The 13,315-nt window shown below is 41.3% G+C and overlaps 1 protein-coding gene across 1 annotated transcript; it reads right to left on the bottom strand.

Moving 5' to 3' along the window:
* Window positions 1-307: 307 nt before the first annotated feature.
* On the bottom strand, window positions 308-3,495 carry NIR1 (nitrite reductase 1). The gene is made up of 5 exons (XM_077357590.1): window positions 3,039-3,495; window positions 2,797-2,956; window positions 2,268-2,622; window positions 1,578-1,866; window positions 308-1,169 (listed from the first exon to the last, which is right to left on the bottom strand). Exons 1-5 carry the CDS (start codon window positions 3,387-3,389, stop codon window positions 426-428), a joined length of 1,899 nt encoding a protein of 632 aa, XP_077213705.1. The 5' UTR covers window positions 3,390-3,495; the 3' UTR covers window positions 308-425.
* Window positions 3,496-13,315: the final 9,820 nt, after the last annotated feature.

A 13,315-nucleotide genomic window follows, 5' to 3' on the forward strand; every position in this document is an offset into this window, starting at 1 on the left:
TCCACATGGACGCTGTGGATCTGATTAGATCTTTTGATCAGGCGGGTGAGCAGAAGTCTGGCTAATTACCATCAAGACCACCTTGATTGAATGTTCCTATTCCCCTTATCTATCGAGCTTCATTTAGAGCTCTGCAAACAAAATCTTAACCATTTAATTAAATTTATTTCATGGCTGAAAGAAACATCCTATGGCCAATGAAAATTCAAATAAAGCTTTCAGAAGTGCAAGAATAGGTTGCAAATAAAGCTTCTCTTCTCTTTCCTACAATTACAGACTCACTTAGCTAATCCCATTTCATAAGGAATAAACAAAATGGGTAATAAAGCCCATAAACTTTAACTATAAAAGTGAGGAATAGTAGGGTTTATAGCATTTATTTCTATAAACAACAACAAAAGCAAAAAAGATGAGAACCCAAAACCTCAATCTCTATCTTCTTCTTCCATCTCCCTAGGTACAGCACCAAAGTGCTTTATCAAGATATCCACCAGCAAGGGCACCAAGTTCTTGCAAGGCACGCCTTTCTTATAAACAGCTCCCAAATGAGAGTCACTCCCAATCCTCCCACCCAAGTAGACATCCACTCCTTCACAAACCTTCCCATTCTCATCCCTAGTCATGCACCCCATAAACCCAATATCAGCCACTTGAACCTGCGCACAAGTGTTTGGGCAACCTGTCCAATGCATCCTCACAGGCCTATCCATGGCGACTCGCTTCTCGACCTCCTCCGTAACCTTAAGGGCTCTCGCCTTGGTCTCGATGATGGCTAGCCCGCAAAACTGGCTACCAGTGCAAGCTACCAGCCCTTTCATAAGAAGGGCTGGCCGAGGAGAAAATCTCTCCTCTAAGAGTTGCTCCCTAAGCAAGGACTCGACCCGCGAGTCCTTCACATTAGGGATTATGATATTTTGTTCTACCGTGAGCCGGAGCTCGCCTGACCCGTATTCATCGGCAAGTCGGGCCAGCTCGACCATTTCGTGGGCCTGGAGCCTGCCCACTGGAATGTGAAGGCCCACGAAGTTGAGGCCCACCTGCTTTTGAGGATGGACACCAAGGTAGTCTCTCCTCTCCCATTGCTTTTGTACTAAGTCTTCTCCTGGTGACCTCTCCAGTTCTTGGTTTGGCATCCTCTTGACTACCTCTGATCTGAATCCTTCTACTCCCTAGATTTCAAGAAGAAAGAAAAATAAGAAAAGACACAGGTGATGAATTTATAAATACATGACATGAATTGCATATATATGGACCTTTTAATCCTAGCGAATGCATATTGTAGTCTGTAGGTACCTAACCAATATGCCAAAAGCTCGAGAACTGATGGAATGTGTTAGGCTAGGACAATTAAACTTTGTCCCATACCAGGCTGGATCCCTACTCAATACCAGGCTGGATCCCTACTCAGGACCGTAACATAGTCAGGATTGGATATGATCCGGGTTAAAAGGTGTAAATGATTACTTATTACTAGACTCAAAATTAAAAGTAATTTTTAGTTAAATAATAAGTTTTGGATTCAAAATCAAAGGGCCTACAGACATCTTGTTTAACACAAAATTGAGGAGATGACTTACAATTTCATCAATCAGCCACATCATTCTCGTCTTCTGGCGGTTTCCTCTAGCGCCGAGATCCCTATAAGCCTCCAATACTGCTCTGCACACGGCAACCACATCATCTCCGGGGACCCAAGCATCGAGGGGCACCGCCTCTGCGCACCGCTTGGGACTAAAGAACCCCCCAACCAACAAGTTGAATCCGAGCCGTCCATTCCTCATAGCCGGCATGTATGCCAGATCATTTATGTGAGGGTGCTCATACAGATCATGGGACCCCACCACACACACATTCCATTTCCTTGGCCTGCTCCACAAGTAATTTTAGGGTCATGTCCTAAACGGGTGGGGGCCTACCAGAAAGCATCTCTCGATCATTCTATGTAACCACTAATCTAAAGCCACGTTGTCCTATAGTGAGTTTGACTAGGCAATTTCGTGGAAAGCGATTTCGCAGCTGACTTTTGCATGAGAGAAGAAGAGCCAGAGGGGCTCACTTTTCAGCAGATATTGTCTTATTCAATCAATCCATCTGAGGTGGCTGCTCCCACATGCAAAGGTAAGCCACAAAATAGCTTCCCGCGAAATTGCCTAGCAAATCCCTTGTTAAAATATATTAGTGCAAATATCAGTTGCCTTTCTTAATTGGAAAAAAAAAAGAAGGAATGGAAGCCCAATGGAAAGAGCATTGGTGCCATGGACACTCACAAATTTGTGACCGTCGGATTGCCCAGACCGTTAGATGTGATGAATTGAGAGAGTAGATTCGTGTAGGGTCTTGTATCGATGATCTCGTGGGGATCAATCCCAGCCAGAGGATTCCCTACGGGGTTTCGCACATTGTCCATGCCGCTCTGGAGGCTAGTGAGGCCCACTTCATCAAGACCGTCCATTATTTCCGGCACGTGTGGCAGCTCCACGCCACGTATTTGCCAATTTTGCCTTGTTGTTACATCTGCACACCCTTGATCGCCGTACCTCATCACCACTTCCCCTAGGTAACGGGTCTGATTGCTCCACGTCACTCCATTTGGCAGTTTTAATCGCATCATGAACCGTCCATCTAGATATCACCAAAATTAATATAAAATAAAATGATTTGAACGGTTTAGATTATTACAATACAATATTTTATAAAACATTTTCGAGAATCCGTAATTTAGGAGTGCTACTGATATTTGCACGACCATGTTTTGTTACCGGCGAACTCATCTTGTTTACATTTGAGAAAACTTACATTGGTGCTTTCTTTTATGGAATAAACCAAGCCATTTGAGCCTCACGTCTATATCATCCTTACTAAGTTTCGATCCCTCAATCTCTTCCAAAGATTTCTTTGCCAACTCTTCAATCCCACGCTCCATCGCCAGCTTCATCGGCTCCTTCTCTAGCTTCACCTGCAAAACCCACTCTCTCTTCTTTCAAACAAAGAACATACACCCAACAGACCAATATATCCCTCCCTCCCTCCTCTCTTACCTTTTCTAGTGGATTTATGCCTTGTCTGAACTTCTCTTTAAGCACCCAGTATCCATCTCTCTCCTCAACCCTCGGTTCGAACCGCGACACATCTGGGTCCCCTAAGGGTGCGACCGTCGGGCTCGGACCCGATTTAACCCGGCGAGTCGGCCGGGTCACCGGCATGGAGGGTGTTAGAAATCGGAGTGTCGACGACATAATTGGGTCTTTACCGGTGCAACTTCGGATCTGGGTTAAGTACAAGTTGAGACAGATCGGAATCCCTTTTGTAGCAAAATTAGAGAGAATGTGTTCGGGCCTTTTCGGAGTTGCAAAGGGCCGCTTTTGGGTCTGATGATGTGGAATTACCATGTTGCCCCTACACTGAAAGGAACAGAGCCTTATCTTCGTGGAATTGATGAGGGGGCATTTTTGTAGTTTTGCGGAAATACTGTGGCCATGTTTTTTCTAGAGAGTATATGTCTCTCTGAAGATGCCAAGAGTCGTAGTTGCAAATCGCCACCACGGCCTTTGGGGTGGAGAAAACAACCTGCCCATGTGGGCCCAGGTTTTTTCTCTACCACGTGGCTAGTCAGGGAGGAGCAATAAAGAGGCGTGTATTTATCAAACGATAGGGGCCATTAATTCAATTCAACTCCTCATTTTCTGAAGCACAACCAAGGTTTTGATAGTTGCACTAACTCATCTTGTCTTTTATTATTTAAAGAATTGTCAGAGGTTATTACAGTTCCCATAGAGCCAGTTATAAAACAAAAGACAAACTAGTTTTGTGCAATCATTAAAACATGGTTGTGCTGATATCATTTCACTTTCCTAATATAATAGATGAAGGGGATTTGCTAGGGAATTTTACGGAAAGGCATTTCGGGCTGACTGTTGCACGAGAGAAAGCCACAGTGACTCACTTTTCAGCAGATTTTGTCTTATTCATTTAATTCAGCTGAGGTGGCTGTTCTCTCAAACAAAAGTCAGCTGCCATTTGCGTTTTCGCAAAACTCCCTCGCAAATCCCATAAAATTAAACGTTAATGCCCGATACCCCGAAGATTTAGATTTGGAATTTATCACATTTGCAGTTGAGATTTGGAACCGGATTGCATCCTTCAATTTCCAAATCAGCTACAACTATGGGTAGACATTATTTGGAAATCCATATTTGTGGCAATTACCTTCACCTTAGCTGCTCCACGACCTTGCTGCAGCAGCAGCCAAACATCTCTCTCTCTCTCTCTCTCTCTCTCTCTCTCTTACAACTTCAGCATCACAATGATTGATGTATTTTGTATCCAAAACTCAAATCCAAATCCAAATACAAAAACATGAGGTATCCAAACGTGGCCCGGAAGAAATATGCCTAGGGGTGTTAATGGATCTACTTGGGATAGGATCCACTGGTCTTACTTAATAGCCGTTGGAATTCCCTTACCAGTCAGATTCGTTTAGAGGCTTTTAGGATCCTATTCTAAGTTTAGGGTACGATCAACTATGAGTAGTATTTTTTGATATTACAAAAGAGAAAAGAGTTGCTGCGCTCGAGCACAGAAACACGGGGATGGGGCCATTGGGGGATGATCCTAACCATTCATTTGGAAGGGTGTCCACCAAAAATCAGCTCCATTGGATCACCAATGGGTGCCTATTTGTGGGGCCAAAAATGGACAGATTTGTGGTGTAAAAAATTGGAAATGACCAAAATATCCTAGAACACCCTTATTTCATTGGAAATGACCAAAATATTATTGTCTCATAGAAAATAACCAAAATACCCCAAACTCATTGAAAGTGGCCAAAATACCCCCATTTCAAAGAAAATGATAGGAAATGACCAAAATACCCCATCTTAAAAGTAATGACAGATTTTTTTTTAATTACCTGGAATGACAAAAATACTCTTATCTATTAGAAAATTGATCAAAATATACTTCTACTTATGAAAACTGACCCAAATAGCTTTATGCAAATTACATTATCTAAATGCTTTGTATATAGCTATAGATTTTTGAAACTGTAGTTCAATTTTGTCAGTTTTTATGATCCTTCTTAGCCTTATATACGGAAATTTTTCCACATGGAATATTCTAGTTTGCTACTTTTATTTTGAGACTAAGAATATCTTTCTTTGGAATCCCATACACCTCTAGACTCTTCTTTGAAATCCGGTCATCCTCCTTCTTCCACTTCTTTGGAATCTGTTACTCTTCCTCCTTCAATCCGAGACCCTTGTTTCAAATCCCTCTTTCCTTGCACTGGTCTTCAATTTAGGCAGGAATGAAAGAAACTGTGTATTCATCTCAAATGATCAACCTTTTTCTTCCACTTCTTTGGAATCTCGTACTATTCCTCCTTCAATCCGACACCCTTCTTTGGAATCCCTATTTCCTTGCACTGCTCTACAATTTAGGCTGGAATGAACAGAGTATGGATTCATCTCAATTTATGTAGGAAACTATGGATTCATCTCTTACCCACAGTTAGAGGTACAAAAGTTCCATTGTTGATTCATCTATTACCGAGGGCCCAGTTGGATTTACAAGCGGAAATCTTACTAGGCCCCGTTAGATGTACAAGAGGAGGCCAGTTGGAAATACAAGATGAGGAAAATCTTAGATGTACAAGAGGAGGAAAATCATGTACAAGAGGAGGCCAGTTGGAAATACGAAAGGAAAATCCAATTTAATTACTGAGGAAACTGTGGATTCTAGTGATATTATCAGTTGTCTTCATCGTTTTGATACAACCCTAAGGGTTTCTCTGCTTCACTCATGATGACAATCATTCTCTAAATGCTTTGTTGGTGTCTTTGTAAAATCCAATTTATCCATAATGGAATCATGAATCCCTATCGGTTTTTGAAACCATCTCCCCAACAGGCCCATTTGGATGTTGAACCAGAAAATTTTGATTTACCATCTCCCCACTAGACCATGACATGTTGATGTTTTACAGAAAATCTTGATTTACAATCTCACCATCAAGCCCGTTGAAGATCAACAATGAAATCTTGATTCATCAAGCCCATTCCATCTAAATTTTGTTAGTTTCCTCCAATATCTCAAGCATATGTACAAATGTATGAAAAGCACCTGAAACAAATAAAATGGAAGATTAGAATGCTATATAGGTAAAGAATACAATTATTTAAGAAAAATAACTTTTCTATATAAAAACACTGATGTTGTACCTTCGTTTTTACTTAAAATTGAGAAGGGATGCAAAGGTTGAGTTTAACATAGAAAATAGGAATTTGTAATGGTTACTTAATTGTAATTTACTCACTCTAGGTTTAGATAGTGTGAAAATGAACTGAAAGAAGAAATATTCTTGTGTTTGATCAGTCACACTAAGAGTGTTTGATTCCATCATGTTAAATTAGGCTATACTGTTGTCACGCGATCATATTGGTTAGGATCACACTAATAGAAGTGATTCTAACATGCTAAATGGGATCGTAGTTGTTTTCACATGCTTTACTTGGGCTAGTTACATTATATTGTGGGACCATCGTGTATACGGTGAATGGGAACTTGATTCTTTTCAATTTTCCTTGGAAGGTGCGTTTTGTTCTAGATGAGGGTTGATGGTGAAGCATACGCAGGCCCACGTACTATGTAATTAGTTTTCATCACAACCATTACATCAGTTATTTGAATTATAATACGAACAAAGAAAGAGAGAAAGTGAACGACTATTGATATAATGGCTAGCTCTAACTATGATTGACCTATTCACATGTGCTCGGATTATGTGGGTGATCGGGTCCATTAATCTAACTAACTCTCTAACTTTGATTACTCTCTGACGATCCAGAGTCAAATTCGGATAGATTGATTTCCAAGGCCAAACCATTCCAATCACACCAATCAAGCTTCAAGTCCAAAAACTAAAGATGCCAAGATCCGTGGTTGCAACTCGCCACCCTGTTACATACTTCTCTGCCATGTGGCTAGCCAAAGGGAGGAGCACAGGGAAGAAGCGTATATTTATCAAACGATGGGGGGCATAAATTCAAACTCAATTTGCTAGGGACCATCACAGAAGGTGCTCTGCATATGGGCTATTGCATGTGAGAGCAGCCACCTCGAGATGAATTAAATGAATAGGAAACAATCTGCTGAAAAGTAAGCATGTATGGCTGCTCTCACATGCCATGGTGCCTAGCAAATACCCACACAGGCTCACTTTTTAGCAGATTTTGTCTTATTCATTTAATTCGTTTGAGGTAGCTGTTCTCTCGTGCAAAAGTCAGCTGCAAAATGCATTTCTGCAAAATTCCCTAGAAATCCCATAAATAAAACATTAATAGAAAAACGGGAATTGCTAGCGTTCATCGCAAAAGGCATTTCTCAGATAGTCTGTCTCATGTCAGACCAGCCACAAAGGGTCACTTTTCAGCAGCTTTTGTCTTCATTCATGAGGTGGCTGGTCTGACATGCCATATACCACCTGCGAAGTGCCTTTTGCGATAGACGCTAGAACTACGGGTGTTAATGGATATCAGGATATGCTTTGGATTGGATTCACCTGTATTGCTTACTAGCCGGTTGAATCCCATATTAGTCGGAGCTTTTCAGATCCTATTTTAATTTTGGGTTACGATCTTACAACAAATTTTGAATTGGATCATCCTATCAGAGTGTACTGAGACCTATTTATATTGTACACTATTGGGCTTAGGGTCAGGGAAAGAAAATAAAATGTAGAAAGTGAAGTGGGGTTTGGGAAGTGAGAAAAAAGAGAGAGAGAGCGAAGAAAAAGAGAGAAGGGGAGAGAGAAGAGGAAGAAAGGGTTTTTCTTAGGTTTTCTCTTGGGATTTTTCTCTTGGATTCTCTTGGGGTTCTTCCTTTGGTGTCTCTTGGGTTACTCTCGGTGTACGGTCTTGGTGAGAGCTGCAAGGAAAGGGTCACCACAACTTTGTGGGTTTTAGTTAATCCATTGTAATCCCTGTATATTGTTTTTCTCATAGTGGAAGATCGTACTTCCTACCCGTGGATGGTGGCTTGGTCAAACCACGTAAAATCTTGTGTTCATGTTGTGGCTTGTTTCTTATTTTATTTTATTTTTTAATTTGTGCACAATCGGATCGGATTTGCCCTGCTGATTTTCTCGACATTTTTAACATGTCCAAGGTCGGGCCCCGCAGAGTGGGTCAGGCACGATTAGTGCTGTTGGAAAACAAAACCGCGCGAGGAGTATGGGTAAACCCAAAATCAGACAATATTTACACACAGTTGGTTCAGGGCGTGATAGGACCCACCATTTTACATCTCATGTTTTGATTGTGCGGGTCCCATTTGACACCTCACTTTTTAATTTGCTTTTCTATCCTACGTGAACAAAAAAAAAATCTGCGGAACCCCTTCTAGGAATGGTTGGCACGCAACTTGATGGCGTGGGACTAAGATCATATACATGAACTCATGTGATCAAAACACATATGCGCTGTTTGGGATCCAATGTCAGTGTATAGGGTACCACAAAGACATTAGTCACAAAAGCTTGTGTGGGCCTCAAGATTATTTAATACCTTATCAATGTAAAATACCCTATAAATGGAAATTTCTATAGCTATTAAATATCTTTTACATATCAATTTCTCTTCATAGTTATTTATTAACTTTAGATGTAAATTTGTTTATTATTATTAAATGCATTGCTTTTTTAAAGCCCTTTGTTACTCATAGCCAATTCTATCAAACGTCCAATTACCCATCAGACTCGCCAACGATACACCGGGGCAAACTCCCAAATAACCCTTTAAAAATTTGGGGAAATATCTTAATAAAGCTAAGAAAACACTTCGAAAACGGGAATATGATTTCCCTACTGAATAACAGAAGTGAACCCGACAAAACAGACTTTAGAGTACAAGTACAAAGTGGAGTCCAATCAAATATCTAATTTCATGAGAAACATCTTAATTCAATGGAGTTTCATTCAACACGGTAAATGTTAACTTACCAACTTCTCCAAAAGCTTAAGCTGTTGGAGGAAGGCATTATTTATCTTTTATGCTTTAACACTCCCCGCACGTGTGGCCCACTTGGCAAACACGTGACACATGTGGTTCCATTTTGGGCCGACCATTGCATGTGGATTTTTGCTATTTGGGAGGTTTGAACTCAAGACCTTTAGCTCTGATATCATGCTAACTTGCCAACTTCTCCAAAAGCTTAAGCTGTATAAGATCACTCCATTGCAAACAAAAAAAATCCTAAAAAATTAAAACAATAATCAGATCACGGAAATTTACACCCTGAACTGCAACATGAAACTCAGGCAGAACAGCCATATCTCATCTGACCACCCAACAGACTCGAAGATGTTACACCGGGCTCGACATCCCCTTTTATCAAAGACCACAGACGATCATCATAGCTGATATCCACACATAAAGGCTCCTTCTCTTTACGCTCTACAAACTTCAAAACTCGTTCAAATAACTCAATCTCGCATGGAAGCTCTATGGGTCCCCGTTCATCGTCTCCAACTGCGTCTTTTGACCGACTAAGCAATGCTCGGAATGTCTGGGAAGATAAATATTTTGAAGGAACCACAAATTTTTTGCGCTCTTTACCTACAAAAATCGTTATGGTATTTTTTGCTTCTTTCCACTTCTTTGGAAGTACTTTCTTCCAAAGAGAGCTGATTGCTGTGCAGCAGGTCATGGTTGGTTTTTTGGAAGAAAAGGAAAAAGATGGGTGAATATGGAAACGTATGAAAGAAAAACGAAGGAGAGCTTGTACTTATAGAGAAGAATTCTATTTCAAACAGGTGTATGTGTCTAAAAGAAACTCAGGTTAAGAGTCTTTATAAAGAAGAAATAGAGTCTGATAAGGTGTAGGATACAACCTGATTAATCAGTCCTCCGTAAAGTAAATATTATGGATATATTTGACTAAAAATCAAACACCCAGAAACCCAATCACATAAGAAAACAGGCAGAAGAACTCTAAAGGGAGATGATTTTTTCACCCTCTGTAGGATTATGCTCCCCCCTTATAACGGAATTGTGGGTAGACTTTAACACTTTTTGACATCAAATTACGTTAAGGGGGCGCATAGGGGGTGAAAAAATCATCTCCCTTACCAAAATAGAAGCTAAAAAGGTGGAGGTTGTTAGGTTCTTTCCATTCAGTGGATCTCCCTAACCAAAAAATCATCTCCCTACTCAACTCTAATAGCAACTTCTGTGGAACCTCACCTTGATCGGATAATCCTAACCACTTAATCCAACGAATGTCATTTAGATTTCCTCCAGATAGAGATAAACAAATAAGAGTTGAGTAGTTTTTGAATCAGCGTGAAAATTTGGTATCATCTAGTCTATAGGATCCTCCTTATTTCATTCCAGGGTTAGGATGCATAAAGCAAGGGGTGTTTATGTAAATAAAGATGGACACATGTTTAATATTTAATTAGAGTTACTACAAGAAAGGCGTGAATTTATACTTCAGCAAAATATGTCCACCTATTGATTGTCTGCTATCCATGGGAATAACAGGAGTATAGGCATGCTCTCTTCCATTCAGTGGAGTAATATATTCACCCCCTTTTCTTCTACAGTACAGCCACCTCTAGTGCATTTACGACTATACTTCTGTACTACAAGGGGCTGTTCCATGGAAGAAAAAGGGGAGAATTCACTGCAAGAAAAACAATGTGTTGCGGCCAAAATCTTGATGAATGCTGAGACGGCTCTGAAGACGAAGAAGCACGAACGAACGGCAAGAAGTTCACCCAAAGTTTGCTCTTCGGGAAGGTCCTCTAATGCTTAAGTCAGTGACCGGCAACAAATACATAAGAGAAAAAGAGTATTGGTTGTAGAGCCCCAACCTTTGACCTTTGAGTGGTTTATATAGGATGAGATTTCCAGATTAACTGAGTTTCCTGGAATTCTAAGTTTCCTTCTTTGATTAAGCAAGTTTATTGGAATACAGGATTTCCAAGATTATCCTGTGGCGGCTGCGTTTCGGAGCCACAACACAAGAGTTCAGGGTTTTCACATATGAGGTGTGGAATTACCCCTTTACCCTTGGCGCAATTGAACATGCACCCCCAGCAGATGCCCTCCACTTCCTTTGGCCGGTTTGGGCTAAGGAAGTAGTAGCGCCTTTGTAATTTCTGGGTCAACCAACAGATAAAGAGAGAATTCCCGACGATGTCTTTTGGAGACATGGAGCCAAGCGGGTTTGAATGATTCTGACTCCAAATTCATTCCCTGCAACTCTTCCTTTAGATACCGATCTTGCTATCTAGGAGGTGAGAAGCCTTAGCGCCTTCATCTAGCTAGTCGTCTTCCATGTTGGTGTCTTCGACCATGGCGTCCCAAATAGTGAGGTGTAGACATCTGTTTTTTGAAGGGGCAAGCCTTGTTCGTCGTTTGATAATGAGATCTGAATTCTAGTGCATCAAGGGCAAGGAATTGCAAGCCCAAATCAGTTCGACTGAGTGGGTGCGTGTAGGCCGATGTGAGGGCAACTATGGGTGGCCGTGTACGCTCTTTGGTAAGCTCAGACGTGTGACGCAGATGATGTATTGTCTTCCTCCTCGACGACGAGATCTGTATCCTCAGGGGACGAGGAGGGACTGCAGACTACATTAGCTAACCTATGACGTGATCAGGTCGGCTGCATGCCGTAGCAGAGGAGCCATTCTCCATACTAATAATGAGGTCTGAATTCTCGGGGGAGACAATGAGATGCTACCGACTACCTCAACAATTTTAGGTCATCTAGACGAGCTGCACAAACTCAAGTGTTGCTCGGCCATTGGACAAACTGGATGTTTTTGTCGTTTTGTGCACATCAAGATGTGTAGCTTGGCTGGACGAGCTGCAGAAGCTGAAGTGCCACTCGGCCGTTGGGCCCAGCCGGATGTTTTCTCGTTCTGCGTACATCGGCATATGTAGCTCGGCTAACTTAGGTGCATACGCCGACGTGCCACCCGGCCGTTGGGCCCAGCCGTATGTTGTCATTTTGTGTACATCGGCATATGTATCTCAGCGAACCGTGGTGCGCACGCCGACATGCCACCCACTCGTTGGGCCTAGTCGAAGGTCTTTTATCATTTTCTGCACATCACCATATGTAGCTCGGCTAACTGAGATGGGATGCGTTATGCGAAGAGGTGCTGAATATGCCAAACACGCAAGGGACATACTCAACACACTAGTATTTATAGTCTACTACCACTTCCTAATGCTCAATGGAAAGATGTTAGTATGGATTTCATGGCTGGCTTGCCAAGAACTCAAAGAGGTAATGATTTCATTTTTGTGGTTGTATATAGCTTCTCTAAAATAGCTCATTTTATTCCTTGTAAGAAGACTATGGATGCTTCCTATGTTGTTAATCTTTATTTCAAGGAGGTGGTTAAGCATCATGGTATTCCCAAGTCCATTGTTTCAGATAGAGAAAGTAGCTAAATTCCTTAGTCATTTTTGGAGGTGCTTGTGGAAAAGGACTGGTACTAGCTTTGTCTACAGTAGTGCCTATCGCCCTCAAACCGATGGACAAATTGAGGTGGTGAATCAAACTTTGAGAAATTTACTTAGGAGTTTGGCAGCAACAAGGCCCAAAAAATGGAATCCGGTGCTTCCTCAAGTGGAGTTTTCTTATAATTATGTGGTGAATGGTTCTCCCAGTAAGAGCCCATTTGAAGTGATCTATGGAAAAGCTTCAAAATACTACCTTGATCTTACACCCATTCCTAATACATCAATATCCAACAAGAAGGCCGAAGATTTTGCTATCCCCATGACAAAGATTCATGAAGAAGTGAAGAAGAATCTTGAAAAAGGTACCAAGAAGTACAAACGAGCGGCCAATACTCATCGCCGAACGAAAATCTTCAATGAAAGTGATCTTGTGGATTTATTTGAAGAAAGAATGATTTCCCTCTGGTTCTTATAACAAGCTCAAGGAGAAGAAGATTGGTCCATGCCGAATTCCCAAGAAAATCAACAACAATGCATATAAGATTGAACTCCTTCTGAATATCAGTACACTCACCCAACTTTCAGTGTTAGACTTGACAACATATCATGGATAGTTTGTTGAGAACTCGTGGGAAAATTCTTTCTCACTCGGATATGATGATGCAATGCCAACGTGGCAGCCATGGGTGGAGTTCCAAGGTGCATTCTCGTCATAATGCTGCAACCCGATTTTGAACCTAATTTTTGGACTTCTAGATGGTAGAATCTCAAAAGGTGATAACCTAGGAAGTTGTAGATCTTTTTGTGATATTTCCAACAAGTATAGGCACACATAAATCAGG

Source organism: Tasmannia lanceolata, unplaced genomic scaffold (genome assembly GCF_043159265.1).
Source record: "Tasmannia lanceolata isolate RefF3 unplaced genomic scaffold, GAP_Taslan_0.1 ptg000016l, whole genome shotgun sequence".
Taxonomy (NCBI): Eukaryota; Viridiplantae; Streptophyta; class Magnoliopsida; order Canellales; family Winteraceae; genus Tasmannia; species Tasmannia lanceolata.

Bases quoted from the DNA above. Each gene is read 5' to 3' on its own strand.
- NIR1 (XM_077357590.1), bottom strand. From the start codon at position 3,389: ATGGTAATTCCACATCATCAGACCCAAAAGCGGCCCTTTGCAACTCCG. The intron at 2,957-3,038 runs GTAAGAGAGGAG...TGGGTTTTGCAG, and splicing joins GCATAAATCCACTAGAAAAG to GTGAAGCTAGAGAAGGAGCC. The intron at 1,170-1,577 runs GTAAGTCATCTC...CTTGAAATCTAG, and splicing joins TGTGGCTGATTGATGAAATT to GGAGTAGAAGGATTCAGATC.